The sequence below is a fragment of the Pseudophryne corroboree genome, chromosome 8, assembly GCF_028390025.1.
Source record: "Pseudophryne corroboree isolate aPseCor3 chromosome 8, aPseCor3.hap2, whole genome shotgun sequence".
NCBI classification, from domain to species: Eukaryota; Metazoa; Chordata; class Amphibia; order Anura; family Myobatrachidae; genus Pseudophryne; species Pseudophryne corroboree.
In genome coordinates, this window is record NC_086451.1 from 198,369,998 (window position 1) to 198,397,497 (window position 27,500).

The following is a 27,500-nucleotide window of genomic DNA, read 5'->3' on the forward strand; positions in this document are numbered from 1 at the left end:
TTTACTAAGACCTTTATATTCGTAAGATTTTATTAATATTTTTATGTTTTAACCCGCTTTTATGTGATAATTAAAGCTTGTTTGTACCATTATATAGTTTTTTGGCTTTTAAATCTATCTTTTAACTATTGCATTTTAAACAACACCAGTCGCCGGTACCCTTATTCCCCCATTTTTTAGATTCTTCCCAGCAGTACTGTACCAGTATTGCGTTCTTAAGGGTTGGCAGACACCTTTTAACAAGGTTGCGTATGTTTTTTTAGCAACTTTAGTAATTTATTTATTTTATACTGAGAACCCACCTCACAAGTGGCGCTGTGTCATTTCCTTTATATATATATATATATATATATATATATATATATATATATATATATATATATAAAAGCGCTGTTTTAACTGGGAATTTTGTTTCCAGTGTCAGGTGGCGCTGGGTGTGTGCTGGCATACTCTCTCTGTCTCTCCAAAGGGCCTTATTGGGGAACTGTCTCCATATAGATATATCCCTGAGTGTGTGGGGGTGTCGGTACGTGTGTCGGCATGTCTGAAGCGGAAGGCTCATCTAAGGAGGCGGTAGAGCAGATGATTGTGGTGTCTCCGTCGGCAACGCCGACACCTGGTTGGTTGGATATGTTGAATGTTTTAAATGCAAATGTGTCCTTATTACATCAGAGATTGGACAAAGCAGAGTCCAGGGATAGAACAGGGAGTCAATCCATGGCTTTGACTGTGTTACAGGGCCCTTTAGGGTCTCAGAAACGTCCCCTGTCCCAAGTAGCAGACACTGATACCGACACGGATTCTGACTCCAGTGTCGACTACGATGATGCGAGGTTACACCCAAGGGTGGCCAAAAGTATTCATTATATGATTATTGCAATAAAGGATGTTTTACATATCACAGATGACCCCTCTGTCCCTTGGCGGACAAGGCGTTAACGCGCTTGTCCAAAAAGGTGGCGCTTCCGTCTCCAGGATGAGGATTTATTTGGGGAAGGTCTCGCAGACCTGGTTTCCACAGCTACCGCGGGTAAATCTACTTTTTTACCTTTATGTTTCCCCACAGCAAAAGAAAACGCTGCAATATCAGATGCAGTCCTTTCGGTCGCATAAGTTCAGAAGAGGTCGAGGCTCTTCCTTCCTCGCCAGAGGTAAGGGTAGAGGGAAAAGACTGCCTTCTACGGCTAGTTGCCAGGAGCAGAAGTCCTCCCTGGCTTCTACTAAATCCACCGCCTGACGCAGGGGCTCCACTGAGAGAGTCCGCGCCGGTGGGGGCACGTCTTCGACTCTTCAGCCACGATTGGGGTCCGTCAGACGTGGATCCTTGGGCAATGGAAATTGTATCCCAAGGTTACAAGCTGGAATTCGAAGACGTGCCTCCTCACCGGTTTTTCAAATCGGCTTTACCAGCTTCTTCCCCAGAAAGTGAGATAGTTTTAGCTGCAATTCAAAAACTGTGTCAACAACAAGTGGGTGTCGACGTTCTCCTAGTTCAACAGGGGAAGGGGTACTATTCAACCCTATTTGTGGTCCCGAAACCGGATGGCTCGGTCAGACCCATTCTAAATTTAAAATCCCTAAACCTGTACTTGAAAAAGTTCAAATTCAAGATGGAATTGCTCCGGGCAGTTATCTCCAGCCTGGAAGGGGGGGATTTTATGGTGTCACTGGACATAAAGGACACATACCTTCATGTCCACATATATCCCCCTCATCAGGCGTACCTGAGATTCTCTGTACAGGACTGTCATTACCAGTTTCAGACGTTGCCGTTTGGGCTTTCCACGGGCCCGAGGATTTTCACCAAGGTAATGGCGGAAATGATGGTGCTCCTGCGCCGGCAGGGAGTCACAATTATCCCATACTTGGACGATCTCCTGATTAAAAGCGAGATCGAGAGATCAGTTGCTGAAAAGCGTGGCGCTCTCCCTGAGAGTGCTGCAGCAACATGGCTGGATTCTGAATCTACCAAAGTCACAGTTGGTTTCAACAACTCTGCTATCTTTCTTAGGCATGATTCTGGACACGGAACAAAAGAGGGGTTTTCTCCCAATGGAAAAAGCCCAGGAACTCCAGAACATGGTCAGAGACCTGTTAAAACCGAAAAGAATGTCAGTCCTTCAATGCACTCGAGTACTGGGAAAAATGGTGGCGACCTACGAGGCCATCCCCTTCGGCAGGTTTCATGCGAGGACGTTTCAGTGGGACCTTCTGGACAAGTGGTCCGGGTCCCATCTTCAAATTCATCAGAAAATAAGCCTGTCAGGGCTGGGTGAGGTAAGGGTGTCTCTCCTGTGGTGGCTACGGAGTGCTCACCTTCTAGAGGGTTGCAGGTTCGGCATTCAGGACTGGGTTCTGGTGACCACGGACGCGAGCCTCCGAGGATGGGGAGCAGTCACACTAGGAAGAAACTTTCAGGTACTATGGTCAAGCCAGGAGGCTTGTCTACACATCAACGTACTGGAATTGAGGACCGCCAAGGCGGGACAAGGAGCAGAGCGGCAATAGCGGAAGCCACCAGGATTCTTCGCTGGGCGGAAAATCACAGAAGCGCTTTGGCAACAATCTTCATTCCGGGAGTGGACAACTGGGAAGCAGACTTCCTCAGCAGACACGATCTCCATCCAGGAGAGTGGGGACTTCATCAAGAAGTTTTTGCAGAGATAACAAGTCATTGGGGACTTTCTCAAATAGACATGATGGCGTCACGCCTCAACAAGAAGCTTCGGAGGTATTGTGCCAGGTCAAGGGACCCTCAGGCAGTAGCAGTAGACGCCCTGGTGACACTGTGGGTGTTTCAGTCGGTCTATGTGTTCCCTCCTCTTCCACTCATCTCACAGATATTGAGAATCATAAGACGAAAAAGCGTTCGGACAATACTCATTGTTCCAGATTGGCCTCGAAGGGCCTGGTATTCAGATCTTCAGGAAATGCTCTCAGAAGATCCGTGGACTCTTCCTCTCAGAGAGGACCTGTTGCAACAGGGGCCCTGCTTGTTCCAAGACTTACCGCGGTTACGTTTGATGGCATGGCGGTTAAACACCGAATCCTAGCTGGGAAAGGCATTCCAGAAGAAATCATCCCTACTCTGATGAAGGCTAGGAAGGCGGTGACGGCGAAACATTATCACCGTATCTGGAGAAAGTATGTATCTTGGTGTGAAGCCAAGAATGCTCCTACTGAGGAATTCCATCTGGGCCATTTTCTCCACTTTCTACAGACAGGAGTGGATATGGGCCTAAAATTAGGCTCCATTAAGGTACAGATTTCGGCCCTATCAATTTTCTTTCAAAAGGAATTGGCTTCTCTCCCAGAAGTCCAGACTTTTGTAAAGGGAGTGCTACACATACAGCCTCCTTTTATGCCTCCAGTGGCACCATGGGACCTTTAACGTGGTGTTACAGTTCCTAAAATCTCACTGGTTTGAACCTCTTCAAACGGTTGAATTAAAATTTCTCACTTGGAAGGTGGTCATGTTGTTGGCCTTGGCATCTTCAAGGCGGGTGTCCGGATTGGCGGCTTTGTCTCACAAAAGCCCCTATCTGATTTTCCATGTGGATAGAGCGGAATTAAGGACTCGTCCTCAATTTTTGCCTAAAGTGGTTTCGTCGTCGTTTCATATTGTGGTACCTGTGGCTACAGATGAATTGGAGGATTCCAAGTCCCTTGATGTAGTCAGGGCCTTGAAAATTTATGTAGCCAGGAGGGCTCGGGTTAGGAAAACAGAGGCACTGTTTATCCTGTATGCAACCAAGAAGGTTGGCGCTCCTGCTTCTAAGCAGACCATTGCTTGCTGGATCTGTAACACGATTCAGCAGGCTCATTCTACGGCTGGATTGCCGTTACCAAATTCGGTAAAGGCCCATACCACTAGGAAGGTGGGTTCCTTTTGGGCGGCTGCCCGAGGCGTCTCGGCATTACGGCTTTGCCGAGCGGCGACTTGGTCGGGTTCAAACACTTTTGCAAAATTCTACAAGTTTGATACCCTGGCTGATGAGGACCTTGCGTTTGCTCAATCAGTTCTGCAGAGTCATCCGCACTCTCCCGCCCGGTCTGGAGCTTTGGTATAATCCCCATGGTCCTTAAGGAATCCCCAGCATCCTCTAGGACGTTAGAGAAAATAAGATTTTAAACCTACCGGTAAATCTTTTTCTCTTAGTCCGTAGAGGATGCTGGGCGCCCGTCCCAGTGCTGACATATTTCTGCAAGGCTTGTATATAGTTATTGCTTACATAAGGGTTATGTTGCAGTTAAGATCATTTTTTGGCTGATGCTATTTTTGTTCATACTGTTGACTGGTTGCGTATATTCCAGGTTATACGGTGTGGATGCTGTGGGCTGGTATGAATCTTGCCCTTAGATTAACAAAAATCCTTTCCTCGTACTGTCCGTCTCCTCTGGGCACAGTTTCTCTAACTGAGGTCTGGAGGAGGGGCGTAGAGGGAGGAGCAAGGGCACACCCATTCTAAAGTTCTTTATAGTGCCCATGTCTCCTGCGGAGCCCGTCTATACCCCATGGTCCTTAAGGAGTCCCCAGAATCCTCTAAGGACTAGGAGAAAAAGATTTACCGGTAGGTTTCAAATCTTATTTTCGCTAAGGACAATACAAAGGAAAGTCATTAGTTGCAAATGGATTAAAGACGTTAATGGCAAAGACTGAGATACTTTTCTGTAATGGTGGTTAAACTTGATTATTTCTCTTACATCCTAGAGGATGCTGGGGACTCCAAAAGGACAATGGGGTATAGACGGGATCCGCAGGAGACATGGGCACACTATAAGACTTTGAATGGGTGTGAACTGGCTCCTCCCTCTATGCCCCTCCGTTAGATTCTGTGCCCAGAGAGACTGAACACACACTAGGGGAGCTCTCCTGAGTTTCTCTGAAAAGACTTTGTTAGGTTTTTTATTTTCAGGGAGACCTGCTGGCTACAGGCTCCCTGCTTTTGTGGGAGTGAGGTGAGAGAAGTCAGACCTACTTCTTCTGAGTTAAAGGCTCTGCTTCTTAGGCTACTGGACACCATTAGCTCCAGAGGGTTCGATCACTTGGTGCGCCTAGCTGCTTGTTCCCGGAGCCGCGCCGTCATCCCCCTCACCGAAGCCAGAAGAAAGAAGCCGGGTGAGTATACAGAAGCAAGATGACTTCAGTGACGGCAGAAGACTTCAGTAACGGCAGAAGACTTCAGTAATGGAGGTACAGCGCAGCGGTCGCACTGCGCACCATGCTCCCACACATACACCAACGGCACTCACAGGGTTCAGGGCGCAGGGGGGGCGCCCTGGGCAGCAAGTTACTGGAGTTATATAAACTGGCAAAAGAGCATAAATAAGTGCCTAGGCACTAAATATGAGACCCCCGCCAGTATAAATATTTAAAATTGAGCGGGACTACAGCGCGTCGGGAGGGGGCGTGGCTTAGCCCTCTCAGCTTACCGGCGCCATTTTTCTCTCTTCACAGACATTGCAGAGACGCTGGCCTGGAACTCCACTCTCCTTAGCAAGTACAGGGAGCAAAACGGGAAGGGGGGGGGGGGGGTAGGCACAGTCATTTGGTGCTATTAAACAGCGCAGTGATCATATATTATTTTTTCTGTAGTATATGGGCGCTGGGGTGTGAGCTGGTATACTCCCTCTGTGTTCTCTCTAACAGGCTTCTCTGTGGGTCTATCCCCTATTGCCAGTGTGAGTGTGTGTATGTCGGTACGGTGTGTCGACATGTCTGAGGCGGAGTGCTCCTCCCCGGAGGAGGTTACTGGGGGCGCAGAGAAAGATTTGGGAGTGACTCTGTCTGCACCACCGACTGCTGATTGGGTGGCCATGTTGAGTACATTGAATGAAAATGTGGGGTTATTGTCTAAGAGGCTGGATAAATCTGATTCTCAGACACAAACGTGGAGAAAATCCATGGAGGAAGCCTTATCCCAGGTACAGGCCCCCTCAGGGTCACAAAAGCGTTCATTTACCCAGATGGCAGATTCTGATACCGACACGGACTCTGATTCCAGTTTCGATTTTTAGTGAGGCCAGTTTACATCCAAAAGTGGTTAAGAGTATTCACTACATGATTGTGGCAATTAAAGATGTTTTACATATTTCTGAAGTCATGCTGTTCCAGATACAAGGGTTTGTTTATATAAGAGGAAAAAGCCTGAGCTGACGTTTTTCCCCCTTTCATGAACTGAATGCTCTTTGTGAAAAAGCTTGGGAATCGCCTGACAAAAGGTGGCAGATTCCCAAGAGAATTTTTATGGCATATCCTTTTCCCTCTGACAACAGGGAAAAGTGGGAGTCATCTCCCAATGTGGACAAGGCCCTGTCCCGGCTGTCCAAGAAGGTGGCGCTTCCGTCTCCCGATACTGCTGCCCTCAAAGATCCTGCAGATTGTAAGCAGGAAACGACATTAAAGGCCATTTATGTCACTACGGGTGCACTCCTCAGACCTGCCGTGGCGTCGGCATGGGTGAGTAGTGCTATTGCTAAGTGGGCTGATAATTTGGCATCTGACATGGATACCCTGGATAGGGATAACATTCTTTTGACTCTCGGTTATATCAGGGACGCTGCAGCTTACCTAAAGGATGCAGCGAGGGATATTGGCCTCTTGGGATCAAGGGCCAATGCCATGGCAGTCTCGGCCAGGAGGGCGCTGTGGATTCATCAATGGAATGCTGATGCCGACTCCAAGAAAGCTATGGAAGCTCTCCCTTATAAAGGTAGTGTCTTGTTTGGTGACGGCCTCGCTGACCTGGTGTCTACCGCTACTGCGGGTAAGTCATCTTTTCTTCCTTATGTTCCAGCACAACAGAAAAAGGCACCCCATTATCAGATGCAGTCCTTTCAGCCTAATAAATACAAAAAAGGAAGAGGCTCGTCCTTCCTTGCTTCAAAAGGTAGAGGAAGGGGGAAAAAGGGCACCTGCTGTGTCAGGCTCCCAGGACCAAAAGTCCTCCCCGGCCTCTGCCAAGTCCACGCATGACGCTGGGGCTCCCCTACGGGAGTCCGTGCCGGTGGGGGCGAATCTCAGACTCTTCAGTCAGGTCTGGTTTCACTCGGGCCTAGATCCTTGGGTGTTAGACATTGTGTCCCAAGGGTACAAACTGGAGTTTCAGGAGGTGCCCCCCCACCGATTTTTCAAATCAGCCTTGCCAGTTTCTATCTCAGAAAGGGAAGTCGCGAGTGCTGCGATACAAAAGCTGTGTCAACAGAGTGTCATTGTCCCGGTACACCCGTCCCAACGGGGAGAAGGGTTTTATTCGAGCCTCTTTGTCATACCAAAGCCGGACGACTCGGTCAGACCGATCCTGAACCTAAAATCCCTCAATCTGTATTTGAAAACTTTCAAGTTCAAGATGGAATCTCTTCGATCAGTGATCTCCAGTCTAGAATGGGATTTTATGGCGTCAGTCGACATAAAAGATGCTTACTTACACGTCCCAATATATCCTCCACATCAAGCTTTCCTGAGATTTGCGGTGCAGGATTATCATTACCAATTTCAGATGTTGCCGTTTGGGCTTTCCGCGGCCCCGAGGGTTTTCACAAAGGTGATGGCGGAGATGATGGTACTCCTACGCAAGCAAGGTGCCACAATTATCCCGTACTTGGACGATCTCCTGATAAAGGCGAGATCGAAGGAGCAGTTGCTAAGAAATGTGGAACTCTCCCTGACGGTTCTGCAACATCATGGTTGGATTCTAAATTTACCAAAATCTCAGTTGATTCCGACAACTCGGCTGCCTTTCTTGGGCATGATCCTGGACACGGAACTGCAATGAGTGTTTCTTCCGGCGGAAAAAGCTCTGGAAATCCAATGCATGGTGAAGGAGATTCTGAAACCGGCAAGAGTGTCGATTCATCAATGTATTCGAGTGCTAGGGAAGATGGTTGCGGCTTACGAAGCCATTCTGTTTGGCAGGTTTCATGCACGGGTGTTTCAGTGGGACCTGCTGGACAAATGGTCCTGGTCTCACCTGCACATGCACCGGAAAATAAGTCTATCTTCCAGGACCAGAATTTCTCTCCTGTGGTGGCTGCAAAGTTCTCACCTTCTAGAGGGACGCAGGTTCGGAATCCAGGATTGGGTCCTGCTGACCACAGATGCAAGTCTCCGAGGCTGGGAAACAGTCACGCTAGGAAGAAGTTTCCAGGGAAAATGGTCAAGCCAGGAAACTTGTCTCCACATAAACGTTCTGGAGTTAAGAGCCATTTACAACGGCCTTCTGCAAGCGGAACACCTGCTTCGACGTCTAACTGTCTTGATTCAGTCGGACAACATAACAGTGGTAGCGTACGTAAACCGCCAGGGCGGAACAAAGAGCAGAGCGGCGATGGCGGAGGCCACAAGAGTACTCCGCTGGGCGGAAAAGCACGTGAGCGCTCTGTCAGCAGTCTTCCTTCCGGACGTGGACAACTGGGAAGCAGACTTCCTCAGCAGACACTATCTCCATCCAGGAGAGTGGGCTCTTCATCAAGAGGTATTTGCAAAAGTGACAAGGCGTTTGGGAATTACTCAAATAGACATGATGGCGTCTCGCCTCAACAAGAAGCTTCCGAGGTATTGTTCAAGGTCAAGGGACCCCCAAGCCAGTGCAGTGGACGCCCTGGTAACTCCGTGGGTGTTTCAGTTGGTATATGTGTTCCCTCCACTTCCTCTCATTCCAAAAGTGTTGAGGATCATAAGACGAACAAGGGTTCCGGCAGTACTCGTCGTTCCAGATTGGCCACGGAGAACCTGGTATCCGGATCTTCAGGAATTGCTCAAAGAAGATCCTTGGCCTCTTCCTCTCAGAGAGGACCTGTCACTGCAGGGACCATGCATATTTCAGGACCTACTGCGGCTGCGTTTGACGGCGTGGAGGTTGAACGCCAAATCCTAGCTCGAAAGGGTATTCCCGGGGAGGTCATCCCCACTCTCCTTAAGGCTAGAAAGGAGGTCACGGCGAAGCATTATCACCGTATATGGAGAAAATGTGTCGTGGTGTGAAGCCAAGAAAGCTCCTGTGGAGGAGTTTCAGCTGGGTCATTTTCACCATTTTTTGCAGGCAGGCATGGATGCAGGCCTGAAATTGGGTTCCATCAAAGTGCAGATTTCGGCTTTATCTATTTTCTTTCAAAAAGAATTGGCCGCCCTTCCTGAAGTTCTGACTTTCGTGAAGGGAGTGCTCGATATCCATCCTCCGTTTGTGCCCCCCGTGGCACCATGGGATCTTGACGTGGTGTTACTATTTCTTATGTCTCACTGGTTTGTACCTTTGCGAAAGGTTGAGTTGAAATTTCTCACTTGGAAAGTGGTCATGCTTTTGGCCTTGGCGTCCACCAGATGGGTGTTGGAATTGGCGGCTTTGTCTCACAAGAGCCCATATTTGATTTTCCATGTGGATAGAGCGGAATTGAGGACTCGTCAACAATTTCTGCCGAAGGTGGTTTCTTCGTTTCACATAAATCAACCTATTGTGGTGCCTGTGGCTACGGATGCCGTGGCGGTGCCAAAATCTCTCGATGTCATAAGAGCTTTGAAAATTTATGTCGCCAGAACGGTTCTTGTTAAGAAAACCGAGGCTCTGTTTGTCCTGTATGCTTCCAACAAAATTGGAAATCCTGCTTCAAAGCAGATTATTGCATGCTGGATTTGTAATACGATTCAGCATGCTTATTCTACGGCTGGATTGCCATTGCCGAAGTCAGTGAAGGCCCATTCTACAAGGAAGGTGGGCTCATCTTGGGCGGCTGCCCGAGGGGTCTCGGCACTTCAGCTTTGCCGAGCAGCTACGTGGTCGGGTTCAAACACTTTTGCTAAGTTCTACAAGTTTGATACCCTGGCTGATGAGGACCTCATTTTTGCTCAATCGGTGCTGCAGAGTCGTCTGCGCTCTCCCGCCCGGTCTGGAGCTTTGGTATAGACCCCATGGTCCTTTTGGAGTCTCCAGCATCCTCTAGGACGTAAGAGAAAATAGGAATTTAATACCTACAGGTTAATCCTTTTCTCGGACGTCCTAGTGGATGCTGGGAACTCCGTAAGGACCATGGGGAATAGACGGGCTCCGCAGGAGACTGGGCACTCTAAAAGAAAGATTAGGTACTATCTGGTGTGCACTGGCTCCTCCCTCTATGCCCCTCCTCCAGACCTCAGTTAGAATCTGTGCCCGGCCAGAGCTGGGTGCTCCTAGTGGGCTCTCCTGAGCTTGCTAGAAAAGAAAGTGTTTGTTAGGTTTTTTATTTTCAGTGAGATCTGCTGGCAACAGACTAACTGCTACGTGGGACTGAGGGGAGAGAAGCAAACCTACCTGCTTGAAGCTAGCTTGTGCTTCTTAGGCTACTGGACACCATTAGCTCCAGAGGGTTCGAACACAGGGCCTGACCTCGATCGTCCGTTCCTGGAGTCGCGCCGCCGTTCCCCTTGCAGAGCCAGAAGACAGAAGAGACGATGAAATCGGCGGCAGAAGACTCCTGTCTTCCTTAAGGTAGCGCACAGCACCGCAGCTGTGCGCCATTGCTCCCACAGCACACCACACACTCCGGTCACTGTAGGGAGCAGGGCGCTGGTGGGGGGTGCCCTGGGCAGCAATTATAATACCTTTTGGCTTAAAATAAACAATAATACAGTCTGACAACTGTATATGTGTAAAAATCCCCGCCATTAAGTTATATAAAACGCGGGACAGAAGCCCGCCACTTAGGGGGCGGGGCCTTCTTCCTCAGCACACCAGCGCCATTTTCCCTTCACAGCTCCGCTGGAAGCAGCTCCCCAGGCTCTCCCCTGCAGTATCCTGATACAAGAAGGGTAAAAAAGAGAGGGGGGGCACATAAATTTAGGCGCAAATAAGATAATTAAGCAGCTATTAGGAAAAATCACTTATTGTAGTGCAAATCCCTGTGTTATATAGCGCTGTGGTGTGTGCTGGCATACTCTCTCTCTCTGTCCCCCCAAAGGACTTTGTGGGGTCCTGTCCTCAGTCTGAGCATTCCCTGTGTGTGTGCGGTGTGTCGGTACGGCTGTGTCGACATGTTTGATGAGGAGGGTTACGTGGAGGCGGAGCAGGGGCAGATAAGTGTGGTGTCGCCCTTGACGGGGCCGACACCTGATTGGATGGATATGTGGAAGGTCTTAACCGACAGTGTCAACTCCTTACATAAAAGGTTCGATGACGCAGCAGCCTTGGGACAGCCGGGATCTCAGCCCGCGCCTGCCCAGGCGACTCAGAGGCCGTCAGGGGCTCATAAACGCCCGCTAGCTCAGTTGGTAGACACAGATGTCGACACGGAGTCCGACTCCAGGGTAGATGAGGATGAGACAAATGTACAGTCTACAAAGGCCATCCGATGCATGATTACTGCAATGAAAGATGTATTGCACATTTCTGACGTTAACCCAGTTACTACCAAGAAGGGTATTATGTTTGGGGAGAAAAACCAGCCAGTGACTTTTCCCCCATCTGATGAATTAAATGAATTCTGTGAAGAAGCGTGGTGTTCCCCTGATAAAAAAACTAGTGATTTCTAAGAGGTTACTGATGGCGTACCCGTTCCCGCCAACGGATAGGTTACGTTGGGAAACATCCCCTAGGGTGGACAAGGCGCTCACACGCTTATCTAAAAGGGTGGCACTGCCGTCTCAGGATACGGCCGCCCTAAAGGAGCCTGCGGATAGAAAGCAGGAACCTATCCTGAAGTCTGTGTATACACACTCTGGTACTCTACTGAGACCTGCTATTGCTTCAGCCTGGATGTGTAGTGCTGCAGCAGCATGGACTGATACCCTGTCAGACAACATTGATTCCCTCGACAGGGATACTATTTTGCTAACCATAGAACATATAAAAGACGTCGTCTTATATATGCGGGATGCCCAGAGGGACATTTGCCTGCTTGCATCTAGAATTAATGCAATGTCCATTTCTGCCAGGAGAGTATTATGGACTCGGCAGTGGACAGGTGATGCTGATTCTAAAAAACACATGGAGGTTTTGCCTTATAAGGGTGAGGAATTGTTTGGGGACGGTCTCTCGGACCTCGTATCCACAGCAACAGCTGGGAAGTCGACTTTTTTACCTCAGGTTTCCTCACAGCCTAAGAAAGCACCGTATTATCAATTGCAGTCCTTTCGGCCTCAGAAAGGCAAGCGGTTCAGAGGCGCATCCTTTCTGGCCAGAGGCAGGGGTAGAGGAAAGAAGCTGCACCAGGCAGCCAGTTCCCAGGAACAAAAATCCTCCCCCGCTTCCACTAAGTCCACCGCATGACGCTGGGGCTCCACAGGCGGAGCCAGGTGCGGTGGGGGCGCATCTCCGAAACTTCAGCAACCAGTGGGTTTGCTCACAGGTGTTTCTCTGGGCTTTACAAATTGTATCTCAGGGATACAAGCTGGAGTTCGAGGCGACTCCCCCGCGCCGTTACCTCAAATCAGCCTTGCCAGCTGCTCCCAAGGAAAGGGAGGTAGTACTGGCGGCAATTCCCAAGCTGTTCCTCCAGCAGGTGATAATCAAGGTTCCCCTCCTTCAACAGGGACGGGGTTACTATTCCACAATGTTTGTGGTACCGAAACCAGACGGTTCGGTGAGACCCATTCTGAATTTAAAATCTTTGAACACTTATATAAGGAAGTTCAAGTTCAAAATGGAATCGCTCAGGGCGGTTATTGCAAGCCTGGAAGAGGGGGATTTTATGGTGTCGCTGGACATCAAGGATGCTTACTTGCATGTCCCCATTTACCCACCTCACCAGGAGTACCTCAGGTTTGTGGTACAGGACTGTCATTACCAATTCCAGACGTTGCCGTTTGGTCTGTCCACGGCACCGAGAGTATTTACCAAGGTAATGGCCGAAATGATGATACTCCTTCGGAAGAAGGGAGTTATAATTATCCCATACTTGGACGATCTCCTTATAAAGGCGAGGTCCAGAGAGCAGTTGTTGGTCAGCGTAGCACTCTCTCAGGAGGTGTTGCAACAGCACGGCTGGATTCTGAATATCCCAAAGTCGCAGCTGATTCCTGCGACGCGTCTGCTTTTCCTGGGCATGATTCTGGACACAGAACAGAAGAAGGTGTTTCTCCCGGTGGAGAAGGCCCAGGAATTGTCATCTCTGGTCAGGGACCTCCTGAAACCAAAACAGGTGTCGGTGCATCACTGCACGCGAGTCCTGGGAAAGATGGTGGCTTCTTACGAAGCAATTCCCTTCGGCAGGTTCCATGCAAGGATCTTTCAGTGGGATCTGTTAGACAAATGGTCCGGATCGCATCTTCAGGTGCATCGGTTGATCACCCTGTCCCCAAGGGCCAGGGTGTCTCTGCTGTGGTGGCTGCAGAGTGCTCATCTTCTCGATTGCCGCAGATTCGGCATACAGGACTGGGTTCTGGTGACCTCGGATGCAAGCCTCCGAGGATGGGGGGCAGTCACTCAGGGAAGAAACTTCCAAGGACAGTGGTCAAGTCAGGAGACTTCACTACACATAAATATACTGGAACTAAGGGCCATTTACAACGCCCTGAGTCAAGCAGAGCCCCTGCTTCAAAACCAACCAGTGCTGATTCAGTCAGACAACATCACGGCGGTCGCCCATGTAAACCGCCAGGGCGGCACAAGAAGCAGGATGGCAATGGCAGAAGCCACAAGGATTCTTCGATGTGCGGAGAATCACGTGCTAGCACTGTCAGCAGTGTTCATTCCGGGAGTGGACAACTGGGATGCAGACTTCCTCAGCAGGCACGACCTCCACCCGGGAGAGTGGGGACTTCATCAAGAAGTCTTCACACAGATTGTAAATCGTTGGGAACGGCCACAGGTGGACATGATGGCGTCCCGCCTCAACAAAAAGCTAAAAAAATATTGCGCCAGGTCAAGGGACCCTCAGGCGATAGCTGTGGACGCACTAGTGACACCGTGGGTGTACCAGTCGGTTTATGTGTTCCCCAAGGTACTGAGGATAGTAAGAAAGAGAGGAGTAAGAACAATACTCATCGTTCCGGATTGGCCAAGAAGAGCTTGGTACCCAGAACTACAAGAAATGATCTCAGAGGACCCATGGCCTCTGCCTCTCAGACAGGACCTGTTACAGCAGGGGCCCTGTCTGTTCCAAGACTAACCGCGGCTGCGTTTGACGGCATGGCGGATTGAACGCCGGATCCTAACGGAAAAGGGCATTCCAGATGAAGTGATTCCTACGCTGATCAAAGCTAGGAAGGATGTGACAGCAAAGCATTATCACCGCATATGGCGGAAATATGTTGCTTGGTGTGAGGCCAGGAAGGCCCCAACAGAGGAATTCCAGCTGGGTCGATTTCTGCACTTCCTACAGTCAGGGGTGACTATGGGCCTAAAATTGGGGTCCATAAAGGTCCGGATTTCGGCCCTATCTATTTTCTTTCAAAAAGAACTGGCTTCACTGCCTGAAGTTCAGATGTTTGTTAAGGGAGTGCTGCATATTCAGCCCCCTTTTGTGCCTCCAGTGGCACCTTGGGATCTTAACGTTGTGTTGGATTTCCTGAAATCCCATTGGTTTGAGCCACTTAAGACCGTGGAGCTAAAATATCTCACGTGGAAAGTGGTCATGCTATTGGCCTTAGCTTCGGCTAGGCGTGTGTCAGAATTGGCGGCTTTGTCATGTAAAAGCCCCTATCTGATCTTCCATATGGACAGGGCAGAATTGAGGACTCGTCCCCAATTTCTCCCAAAGGTGGTATCAGCGTTTCATTTGAACCAACCTATTGTGGTGCCTGCGGCTACTCGGGACTTGGAGGACTCCAAGTTACTTGATGTAGTCAGGGCTTTGAAAATCTATGTAGCCAGGACGGCTGGAGTCCGGAAAACTGACTCGCTGTTTATCCTGCATGCACCCAACAAGCTGGGTGCTCTTGCTTCAAAGCAGAAAATTGCGCGCTGGATCTGTAACACGATTCAGCAAGCTCATTCTGCGGCAGGATTGCCGCATCCGAAATCAGTGAAAGCCCACTCCATAAGGAAGGTGGGTTCTTCTTGGACGGCTGCCCGAGGGGTCTCGGCATTACAGCTTTGCTGAGCTGCTACTTGGTCGGGTTCAAACACGTTTGCAAAATTCTACAAGTTTGATACCCTGGCTAAGGAGGACCTTGTGTTTGTCCATTCGGTGCTGCAGAGTCATCCACACTCTCCCGCCCGTTTGGAGGCTTTGGTATAATCCCCATGGTCCTTACGGAGTTCCCAGCATCCACTAGGACGTCAGAGAAAATAAGAATTTACTCACCGGTAATTCTATTTCTCGTAGTCCGTAGTGGATGCTGGGCGCCCGCCCCAAGTGCGGACTCTTTGCAATACATGTATATAGTTATTGCTTAACTAAAGGGTTATTGTTATGAGCCATCCGTTGAATGAGGCTCCGTTATTGTTCATGCTGTTAACTGGGTATGGTTATCACAAGTTGTACGGTGTGATTGGTGTGGCTGGTATGAGTCTTACCCTGGATTCCAAATCCTTTCCTTGTAGTGTCAGCTCTTCCGGGCACAGTTTCCCTAACTGAGGTCTGGAGGAGGGGCATAGAGGGAGGAGCCAGTGCACACCAGATAGTACCTAATCTTTCTTTTAGAGTGCCCAGTCTCCTGCGGAGCCCGTCTATTCCCCATAGTCCTTACGGAGTTCCCAGCATCCACCACGGACTACAAGAAATAGAATTACTGGTGAGTAAATTCTTATTTTCTCCTAGTCCGTAGAGGATGCTGGGCGCCCATCCCAGTGCGTACTGTTACTTGCAGTTCTATTGTTAGTTGTTGTTTTCGGTTACACGAAGGTTGTGTATCGGTTATGTTCAGCTTGTTGCTGTTTTTCGTTCATACTGTTTTCTGGTATTCCTGCTAATCCAGTTGTACGGTGTGTTTGTGGTGTGAGCTGGTATGTATCTCACCCTTAGTTTAACAAAAATCCTTTTCCTCTAAATGTCCGTCTACCTGGGCACAGTTCCTATAGCTGGAGTCTGGAGGAGGGGCATAGAGGCAGAAGCCAGTTCACACCCATTCAAAGTCTTGTAGTGTGCCCATGTCTCCTGCGGATCCCGTTTATACCCCATGGTCCTTTTGGAGTCCCCAGCATCCTCTACGGACTAGGAGAAAAGGATTTACCGGTAGGTATTAAATCCTATTTTTACAGGGTGAATGAAGGGGATGATTGCAAATTCGCTAACACCGTGAAGTTATTATACTTATAAGAAAGCCTATTGTATTGGAAGCGGTCACGCTAGGGGGTTTGCTTTGCATTAGTGTATTTAGGGATTGCGAAACATTGGACTGTATTTATGCTGGGCATACATACTACAATTATCTGGCAGGCTGGTACTGGCAGATCGCCCAGATATTTATACAATGTACGTGGGTGACCCATCAGAAAATAGTGATCACTCGGACATGCAGAATCATCCAGCATGTCCGTCTGATATTTTCAAAGTTGCAAGTCAGCCGCATTGGGCAGTGTGTGTACTGCCATGGCCGACCTATGGACGTTTCCCCTGTTCCTTCACATGGGACGGAACAGGGAAGTGTGTTCTCCCCAGGGAAGGAGTGCAGATATCAGGTGCCATACACTGAGAGATACCTCACCGTGTATGGGTACAATAGCTGCTGGGTGTTGGTCTGCTAGAGTAAATGTCTGACAGGCATTTTATCTGCACTTTCATGTCCAGCCTTACATTGTCTTTTGTGACATTACAGTGTAACTATTTATGTTTGTTATTAGGGATGTAGTACAAATGTTTAGTGTCAGTGAAAACAAACTACTTTGTGTTTGTTAAACACCCTTCCCCACCCCCCCCCCCCTTCCCCCACAGAACATTGGGAAATAATGGACTGCGGGTTTCATGTGGAGGGGGCTATAGCTAAAAGGCGCCACCTCTTTCAGCATGAACATTGCTCACATTGCTAGCCAGGTAATGGAGGGGCAAATAGTTTCAAGCCTTTGTCAAAGACCCTGTATATTACACCTGCTCCTCTAAATACCAAATTACCTACATGTGAAAAACCCAAATCCACCATCCTTGTCCTACGTCAATCAAACCTGACATAAATATTGAATGGAACACATCACCAGCAATACAATAAAAACCTGGGCTGCCTAGACCGCTTATTGTAGGGACCCCCTTATAAAATGATTATATCAGGCTCTCTATCTAACATTGCGGGCTACATTTTTTTTTTTTTTTTTTTTTAAAGCAGAAATCCTTTACAAGGAAAAACCAGGTTGATTGTAAATGATTGCTGCTTTAAAAAAACGGGGATACTAGCACAAAATATTTCACTTCCGACAACTCGGGGGCTATTACATTTAGCCCGGTATCTGCAACATCGCCTTTATTTGTCTCTTTTACCCCTGATTACTACCCACTATCCCCCACCCGCCCCCTAAACCAGCTCTCTTTCATTGTGCAGTAGCCTAAACAAAACTCAGGTTTGTAATTCATAGAATATATGTGCTAATAATGTGACGCATGGGGCCAGATGCAGTAGCAGCAGTTTTCCTGGAGGTGCAGGATGCCAGACATTTTTTTTTTTTTAAAGTGGTGGTAATTTACAAGGCGTGGTTTTGCCTTGTAAATGATTGCCCCTTAAAAAAAAAATTCTGAGTTCGCCCAGCATTCTACATCTCCGGCAAACTTGCCCGCTATTGCATCTGGCCCATGATCTGCTGTGAGGAAACTGTAATAATACTATGAATGAAATATATGATTAATATGATGAAGCCTCTGACCAGTGCTGTTATGTCTGCTTACAGGCTTTTTTTTTTTTTTTAAAGCAGAAATCCTTTACAAGGAAAAACCAGGTTGATTGTAAATGATTGCTGCTTTAAAAAAACGGGGATACTAGCACAAAATATTTCACTTCCGACAACTCGGGGGCTATTACATTTAGCCCGGTATCTGCAACATCGCCTTTATTTGTCTCTTTTACCCCTGATTACTACCCACTATCCCCCACCCGCCCCCTAAACCAGCTCTCTTTCATTGTGCAGTAGCCTAAACAAAACTCAGGTTTGTAATTCATAGAATATATGTGCTAATAATGTGACGCATGGGGCCAGATGCAGTAGCAGCAGTTTTCCTGGAGGTGCAGGATGCCAGACATTTTTTTTTTTTTAAAGTGGTGGTAATTTACAAGGCGTGGTTTTGCCTTGTAAATGATTGCCCCTTAAAAAAAAAATTCTGAGTTCGCCCAGCATTCTACATCTCCGGCAAACTTGCCCGCTATTGCATCTGGCCCATGATCTGCTGTGAGGAAACTGTAATAATACTATGAATGAAATATATGATTAATATGATGAAGCCTCTGACCAGTGCTGTTATGTCTGCTTACAGGCTTTGCTTCTTATAATGGGAATGGGTTACATGGCACATACACGGTGATGGATTTCCTGGAGGTTCCAGGTGTAGGGACTTATGAAGACTTTAACACTATTGACTGGGTACGAGAGAAATCCAGAGACAGAGACAGGCATAGAGAGGTAAGAACTTTCAACCAGTTTTTTGTTTGTTTGTTTGTTTGTTTTTTATGCAAGTAAATTTTATTAGGATTTAGCATATAATAATTCATGACGTTTGCAATCGTATTGTGGCAGAACGTGTTGCAAGATACAGAGTAGAAAATAGGACAAATCAAACACATGGATAGACATTCCAAACAAGATAGAATCACAGCCAAGTAATATAAGAACAGGCAAATACAGTATAGATTGCTAATATAAAATCAACAAACCATGTGAAAAGACTTAGGGGGAGCACATGACGAACAATGAGCTAAACAAAGAAAGGAGAAAGAGGTAAGGTAGGGAGAGAAAACAAAAGGGAAGGAATAGACCACCTTGAACCAGACCGAAAGAATGAAAAATGGAATAGAAATGAGATGTTACTAATACCCCTTTCACACTGCCAATATCTGATCCCACCCGGCAATTGGAAACGGGTCCTTCCCGGGTGGGATCTGGCATTGGACCCTGACAGGCGGCTTCCTGATTCGGCAATTTGCAGAGTGGGTTGCCATAGCGGCAGGGTGCGGAGCCGGCAGCGGGGGTGGAGGTGACGCTGGGAGATGAGATCATTTCCGTGCCGCCTCTCCCCTATGTAGTCAAACTACCACTGACCCGGTATTCAATCTGGGAATAACACTGCTTTATTCCCAGGTTGAATTACCAGGTCAGGTGACCCGGGATTTCGACCATGGCGCTTTCACACTGCACACCGACCCATGTCGATCCGGCAGTAAACTACAGCCAGCTAAACAAAGTTGCAGAGTAGTCCCTGAACTTGTCAGCTGAAGAAAGGATAATATCATCCATTGATCTATAATGCTCTAGTCATTGAAACCAATCCTTAAGTGATGATCTTCCAACACACTGGGATTTCAGGAGGAATTTCTTGTATGCTGATATGGGTACAGATATCTTGTACAGGAGCCAAAACTCTTGTACGTTCCGGAACCATGTTGCCCAATATCTCCTGTGCAATAGAGATCACCATGTCTAGAAGGTCCTCGAAGGGAAAAACCGCCTGATATAAAGAGTGGTTCCTGTGTACCCACTGCATCTCCAGCAGCTTGCAGAGAAGTGCGAGACTGTACCATCTAGACAGTACTATATAGTGCGTCTTGGTGGTCAACTAGTTTTTACCATCAAACATTCTCATATGTGAGAACAGAACCAGCCGCTCTAAAACGATTAAATTTTTTTTCAAAAGTGTATTTCTGTTATTTCTTGCGATTATTTTATATAGTGCTAGCTCTCTCAGGGCGAGATGCATCAAGTCTTAGAGAAAGATATAGTACCAACAAATAAGCTACAAACTGTCCTTTTTGTTGTGCAGCCTGTAAACTGACAACAGCTGATTGGGTTAGTACTTTATCTCTCTCCACTTTATCAATCTCCAGAGTAACCATCAAAGGCGGCTCACTGTTACATCACACATACTGTAGACTGAAATCTGCTTATTTGTGGTGGCAGCCCCACTTCTGCCACACATGCAAGTCCCAGGATTCTCTGCAGGGCATGAGACAGGCTTTGGTTATAGTAGTGATAGGTTATATATTTATATTACCTAAAACATAACAAAATATGTCTGGGCATATTAACGTGGTAGTTTTAAATGAAAATAAATACTATTGTGGCTTGTCTTATTAGAAGAAAATAGTTCAGGAGAAAAAAAATAAAAATACAGCAAAAAAAGAGTCTGTGTCCTTTTCCTATTTTTTAGGAAACATACTTGTTTCATTCATCATTACTTAGATTTCTGCAATATTGGGAAACCATAAACTAAAATATTTAATTACTTGTAAGTAATATTGGGGCACCAGCCAATCAGATCCTAACTGTTAATTGACATATTGGAGCTGATTGGCTGGTGCGTTATCACCTTGCACATATCACTGGTTTATCACTTCCTTATGCCCTCTCCAGGTTAATACATCTGCCCCAGTGTCTCTAGTGATGAGTAGATTTTGTGTTCTAACACTTCTTATTTTGAGGGAACGTTTCCATATGTAAAGAATTGGATCGTTCAGTTGCCTGCTGCCGGGATCCCAGCAGTCAGGATACCGACGTTGGAATCCCGGCAGAACAGGACTATTCCCACTTGTGGGTGCCCACGACACCTATAGAGCAGGAATAGATCCTGTGGCGATTCAAGCGAGCCACCGAGCCCGCAAGGGGACTCTTTGTGCTTGCCACGCTGCCGGCATTCTGGCAGGCCAGATGCCGCTGTCTGGATATGGACAGCCAGCATCCCGCCTTCCAGTAAAATAATACGGATTCCTAAGGAATACCAAATTTCTCATTTGTTCATTAGGTGCAAATAACTCCCCCACCCCCATGTGCACAGGAGAGAGCACATTATGTAACAATTATGCTGAACTGCATAAGCTGTCAGCATTTGTGTGTTCTCTCTCTAAATTTCCCCAGTACAGCATACAGTAGCTCCACTTCTGTGAGGTATTGATAAAGCCAATACCAGCGGTCAGTATACCGACGGCAGAATCCTGACACCACCTGAAATACTGGCAGTCGGAGTCCTGACCGCCGGCTAGTTCCCCCACTTGGGTGGTGGTCCACGCCACCACCCGAGGGGGAATAGAACACTATGGCGACCAAAGGTCACCACTGGGCCAGAAACTTGTTGAGCGCAGCGAGCCCCTTGGGGACATGCTGCGTTTGCCACATCAGGCTTATCTATGGTTTGCACTGCAGGACTGTCACTACCAGTTCCAGGCCCTGCCCTTTGGTCTCTCCACGGCACCGAGGGTGTTCACCAAGGTGATGGCAGAGATGATGTTTCTACTCTGCAAACAGGGAGTGGAAATAATTCCGTACCTGGACGATCTCCTGATAAATGCACCGTCCAGGGAAAGGTTGCTGGACAGCATAGGTCTCTCAACCAAACTCCTCCAGGATCACGGGCGGATTCTGAACTTTCCGAAATCTCACCTAGAGCCAACAAGGAGGCTCCCATTACTGGGAATGATACTGGACACGATAGTCACAGAAAGTGTTCCTTCCGTTGGAGAAGGAATTGGTGATCCAGTTGATGGTTTGGGACGTCCTGAAGCCAACCCGGGTATCGGTGCATCTGTGCATTCGCCTTCTGGGGAAAATGGCCTCTTACAAGGCTCTTCAATACGGAAAGGTTTCATGCAATACCCTTCCAGCTCGATCTGTTGGACAAATGGTCCGGATCGCATCTTCATATGCACCAGAGGATCCATCTGTCGCCAAAAGCCAGGATCTCCCTTCTGTGGCGGCTACAGACTTCTCACCTCTCTAAGGTCGGAGGTTCGGAATTCAGAACTGCAAGCCTCAGAGGTTGGGGAGCAGTCACTCAGGGGGTGCAGTTTCAAGGGAGATAGTCAAGTCAGGAAGTCGTTCTTCCAATCAACATTCTGGAACTCAGAGCCATATACAACGCCCTTCTGCAGGCCTCACATCTTCAAGATCGGGCCATTCAGATCCAGTCGGACAATGTGACGGCAGTGACGTACTTAAACCGACAAGGCGGAACGAAGAGCAGAGCAGCAATGTTAGAGGTGTCAAGAATTCTCCTCTGGGCAGAAAGAAACGCTGTGGCGTTATCAGCAATCTTCATTCCAGGAGTAGACAACTGGGAAGCACACTTCCTCAGCAGACACGACTTGCACCTGGGGAAGTGGGGCCTTCACCCGGAAGTGTTCAGGTGCTTGACAAGCCGATGGGGATATCCACAGATCGACATGATGATGGCCTCTCGGTTCAACAATGAGCTTAAGCGGTATTGTTCCAGGTTGAGAGACCTACAGGCGGTGGCGGTAGACTCCCTGACGACTCCATGGGTCTATCAGATGGTGTACGTGTTTCCTCCACTTCCTCTGACCCAAGAATTCTCAAAAGAAAAAAAAGGGAAAAGGTTCAAGCAATACTCATTGCTTCGGACTGGCGAAGAAGGGCCTGGTACGCGGACCTTCTGGAGATGCTCCTCGAAGATTCGTGACCTCTACCTCTTTGCAAGAATCTTCTGCAACAGGGCCCGTTCGTCTATCAGGACTTACTGCAGCTATGTTTGAAGGCATGGAAGTTGAACGGCTGATTCTAGTCAGGAGAGGGATCCCTAACAAGGTTATCCCGACTATGATCCAAGCCAGGAAGGGGGTAACATCTAGCTTTACCATCGTATTTGGAAGAAATACCTCTCTTGGTGTGAGAGCAGAAATGTGTCGGAGTTGGGGGCTTTATCTCATAAGAGTCCCTATTTAATTTTCCATGAGGACAGAGCTGAACTCAGAACTTGTCAGCAATTTCTTCCTAAAGTGGTGTCTGCGTTTCACATCAACCAACCTATTGTGGTTCCGGTTGTCACTGACACTTTTGCTACTTCAAAGTCTTTGGATGTTGTGAGGGCTTTGAAGGTGTATGTGAAAAGAACAGCTCATCACAGAAAAACGGACTCGCTGTTTGTTCTTTATGATCTCAATAAGATTGGGTGTCCTGCTTCAAAGCAGACAATTGCACAATGGATCAGACTTACTATCCAGCATGCTTATTCCACGGCAGGTTTGCCATGTCCAAAATCTGTACAGGCCCACTCTACTAGGTCGGTGGGTTCTTCCTTGGCAGCTGGCCGGGGTGTTTCGGCTTTACAGCTCTGCCGAGCAGCTACTTGGTCAGGTTCGAACATGTTTACCAAGTTCTACAAGTTCGATACTTTGGCCTCTGAGGACCTTCAGTTTGGTCAATCAGTTCGGCAGGAACCTACGCACTCTCCCACCCGGTTTTGGAGCTTTGGTACATCCCCATGGTACTAAATGGACCCCAGTATCCTCTAGGACAGTGTTTCCCAACCACGGTCCTCAAGGCACACTAACAGTCCTGGTTTTAGTGATATCCAGGCTTGAACACAGGTGACTTAATTAGTACCTCGGTTATTTTGATTTAACCATCTGTGCTGAAGCCTGGATATCACTAAAACCTGCACTGTTGGTGTGCCTTGAGGACCGCGGTTGGGAATGCCTGCTCTAGGACGTAAGAGAAAATAGGATTTTAATTACCTACCGGTAAATCCTTTTCTCGTAGTCCGTAGAGGATACTGGGCGCCCACCCAGTGCTTTGTTCTTCCTGCGATGTTACTTGGTTAATTAATGTTGGTTCATCCATTGCTGTTCCTGTTTCAAGTTTGGTTAGCTTGACTTTCCTCTTGTTGTGTGTGCTGGTTTGTAATCTAACCACTATCCTTATCTGTCCTTCTCTCAAAGAATGTCCGTCTCCTCTGGCACAGTTTCCTGGACTGAGTCTGGTAGAAGGGGCATAGAGGGAGGAGCCAGCACACACTATCAAATTCTTAAAGTGCCCATGGCTCCTAGTGGACCCGTCTATACCCCATAGAACTAAATGAATCCCAGTATCCTCTACAGACTACGAGAAAAGGATTTACCGATAGGTAATTAAAATCCTATTTTCAACCGTTTGCTGCCAAAAGCTGGAAAATGGGCAAAAATGATAAACCAGATAAATTGGTTAAATCAAATGGATTTAACCTATTTGTCTGTTTTCCAGTGTTTGGTAGCAAATGTTAATTGTAATTTTTCTCCCATACCAGATTTTTATTCCGACCAGAAATATTGGACAGATAATATTATAGTGTGTATCCTGCTTAAGAATGAGAATATAGTGACTAAATGGCTAGTGTTACTTATAGGAATAGCATTAAGCCCCGTACACAGGGAGAGATGTGTGCTGAGCAATCTGTCACATACCGCTCAGCACACATCTCTCTCCCGCTCAGCACACAGCACAATGTGTGCTGAATGAGGGGTGTGCTCATTTTTACCCAGCATTGAAATGAGTGACCTGCTAGATTGTGCCTGCCATGCAGGCCAATCTAGTACCAGCGATAACGACGCGCATCGCTATCGCTGTGGTGCATACGCACGGAGAGATTTGTGCTTAATTTCTAAGCAATCTAGTCAGATTGCTTAGAATATAAGCACGGATCTCTACGTGTGTACCCCCCTTAAGAGTAATCGACCGCTAAATAGGTCTTTAAATGAGATAGTAAAGTGACCTTTAAACCTTTTTGTTTCTGTATCTCACTGACACAGCATCTGCACTAGAAATTGTAATAAAAGCATACAGCATTTATGCAGATTACTGTAGAAAATGGAGCACTTTTATGGCTCAGGACTCCAATGAATTGAAAAGAAATAAATTAAACTTTTTTTTAACCCTCAGATCCTAAGTAAGAGTAAAGAATCAACATGGGCCCTTTTGAACAGTGTCAGTGATGCCTTTTCTGGATGGCTGTTAATGCTATTGATTGGCCTTTCAGCAGGTAACTTATTTGTGCAGAATAAAAATAAAACTGTTAATTCGTTATATTTTACTTCATTTATACATTTGTAATTCATTGTGTTTAATACTAAGGGCCAGTAAAGACAACGTTAAGTGAATATATAGAGTATCATAGGCTGTCTATGACTAAGCTGAGTAATGTACAGGAAATAGGGTGTTTATACTTGCCTAGGTATAGCTCTCTCTCACTTCTGATCATGGCAAAGCCACAGGTGAGAAGGCTATACAGACAGAAAAATGGATAGGTTTTCAAGGTGCAGCCAATTTGCAGCCACTCCTACACAAAAGAGAACCACCAAATTCTCAATAAACATATAAAAAGAACATACAGTTGTGCTCATAAGTTTACATACCCTAGAAGAATTTGTGATTTTTCGACCATTTGTCAGAGAATATGAATGATAACTCACAAGCTTTTCTTTCACTCATGGTTAGTGGTTGGGTGAAGCCATTTATTGTCAAACAACTGTGTTTACTCTTTTTAAATCATAATGACAACAGAAACTACCCAACTGACCCTGATCAAAAGTTTACATACCCCAGTTCTTAATACTGTGTATTGCCCCCTTTAACATCAATGACAGCTTGAAGTCTTTTGTGGTAGTTGTGGATGAGGCTCTTTATTTTCTCAGATGGTAAAGCTGCCCATTCTTCTTGGCAAAAAGCCTCCAGTTCCTGTAAATTCTTGGGCTGTCTTGCATGAATTGCACGTTTGAGATCTCCCCAGAGTGGCTCAATGATATTGAGGTCAGGAGACTGAGATGGCCACTCCAGAACCTTCACTTTATTCTGCTGTAGCCAATGACAGGTCGACTTGGCCTTGAGTTTTGGATCATTGTCATGTTGGAACGTCCAAGTACGTCCCATGCGCAGCTTCCGGGCTGATGAGTGCAAATTTTCCTCCAGTATTTTTTGATAACATGCTGCATTCATCTTGCCATCAATTTTGACCAAGTCTCCAATGCCTTTGTAGCTCACACATCCCCAAAACATCAGCGATCCACCTCCGTGTTTCACAGTAGGAATGGTGTACCTTTCATCATAGGCTTTGTTGACTCCTCTCCAAATGTAACGTTTATGGTTGTGGCCAAAAAGTTACATTTTGATCTCATCACTCCAAATGACTTTGTTCCAAAAGTTTTAAGGCTTGTCTCTGTGCTGTTTGGAGTATTGTAAGCGGGATGCTTTGTGGCATTTGCGTAGTAATGGCTTTCTTCTGGCGACTCGACCAAGCAGCCCATTTTTCTTCACATGCCTCCTTATTGTGCATCTTGAAACAACCACACCACTTTTTTTCAGAGAGTCCTGTATTTCTGCTGAAGTGGTTTGTGGATTTTTCTTTGCATCCCGAGCAATTTTCCTGGCAGTTGTGGCTGAAATTTTTGTTGGTCTACCTGACCGTGATTTGGTTTCCACAAAATCCCTAATTTTTCACTTCTTAATTAGAGTTTGAACACTGCTGATTGGCATTCTCAATTGCTTGGATATCTTTTTATATCCCTTTCCTGTTTTATACAGTTAAATTACCTTTTCCCACAGATCCTTTGACAATTCTTTTGCTTTCCCCATGACTCAGAATCCAGACATGTCAGTGCATCACTGGATGAAAGATGCAAGGGTCTTTCAGGAGTCCAGAAACTCACTGACCTTTTATACACACTGTCAGGAATCGAATTACTGCAGCTGCACTTGTCTGCTGGTGCAACCTCCGTCTGAGGCTCCCATGTCTCGCTGCCACTTGTTACCTTGTCGCTAACTGCCATTCTGGGCCTAAGGACACTCCTGTTGTCAGCAGGCGTGGACGCACGCCGCATTACCGCCAAACCACGGCATGAGCGCCGCCATGACAGTCCCCGTCAGCTCTTCCGCATCAGCCTATCTAGAGCCTGGCCGCACCTCCCATTCACTCCCAACCAATACCTGCAGACCGGGGGGTATATCAGGAGCAGCAGGGTGAGTCAGTCCTTGCCTTGGACTTCGTGTCATTTCTCTGACCTGTGTCTCTGGCTCCGTTCTCCAGTTCCTCTTTGTACCTGCTCTGCCTACCAGTCTGGTCCTGCACTGCCGTGGAACCACAAGCACCAGCAACCCGGGTATCTGTGATCAGCTTCACACCTTATCCAGCTACAGTGTGCTCCAGCCCTCTGCAGTAGAGACTCTCCTCCAGGTGCATCTCATTAACCTACACCTGTTCGTCAGCCTGCAAGCTGCCAGTGTTATTTCAACCTGCACTGAGGATTTAAACCACTTGTTCCTGTCTGCTGCAAACAGTTACCTGGCTCGCTATTCCCACCATCATCCCTGCTGTGCTCCACGATCCAGGAACCATCGGTTCCCATACCGATACATCGTTCCCCTGATCGATTGTTGCTCACGTCACAGACTTTGCCATAGACTTTCAGCTTCCACGCTGTTCCACCCACAATTGCATATCTTCTGTTGTCATCAGTATTCCTGCTGCCATATTGTTTGAATCAATTGCTAAATAAACAACACAGCGCACATGCGCAGGATTCTTATCCAGCTTCCTCGTTTTCTCCATCCCATCTCCACTGACCCACTAGTGCCCTCTCCGGGAACACAAACTAGACAGAGCCTGACACACACACTGATTACAAGCAAACAGATCACAGGTGAGGATGGTTACCTTTAGTAGCCATTCAAACCCGTTTGTGTCAACTTGTGTGCATGTTA

The 27,500-nt window shown here is 47.3% G+C and overlaps 1 protein-coding gene across 9 annotated transcripts in view; it reads left to right on the plus strand.

The window, feature by feature from the left end:
• Positions 1-27,500, plus strand: part of LOC134948811 (H(+)/Cl(-) exchange transporter 5-like) — a 389,251-nt gene that overhangs the window by 131,351 nt on the left and 230,400 nt on the right. For all 9 annotated transcript variants that reach the window (XM_063937054.1, XM_063937053.1, XM_063937050.1 and 6 more), the window contains 2 exons: positions 18,304-18,449; positions 24,687-24,786. In XM_063937054.1, the coding sequence (XP_063793124.1) occupies positions 18,304-18,449; positions 24,687-24,786 (246 nt within the window). The remainder of the gene's footprint in view (positions 1-18,303; positions 18,450-24,686; positions 24,787-27,500) is intronic.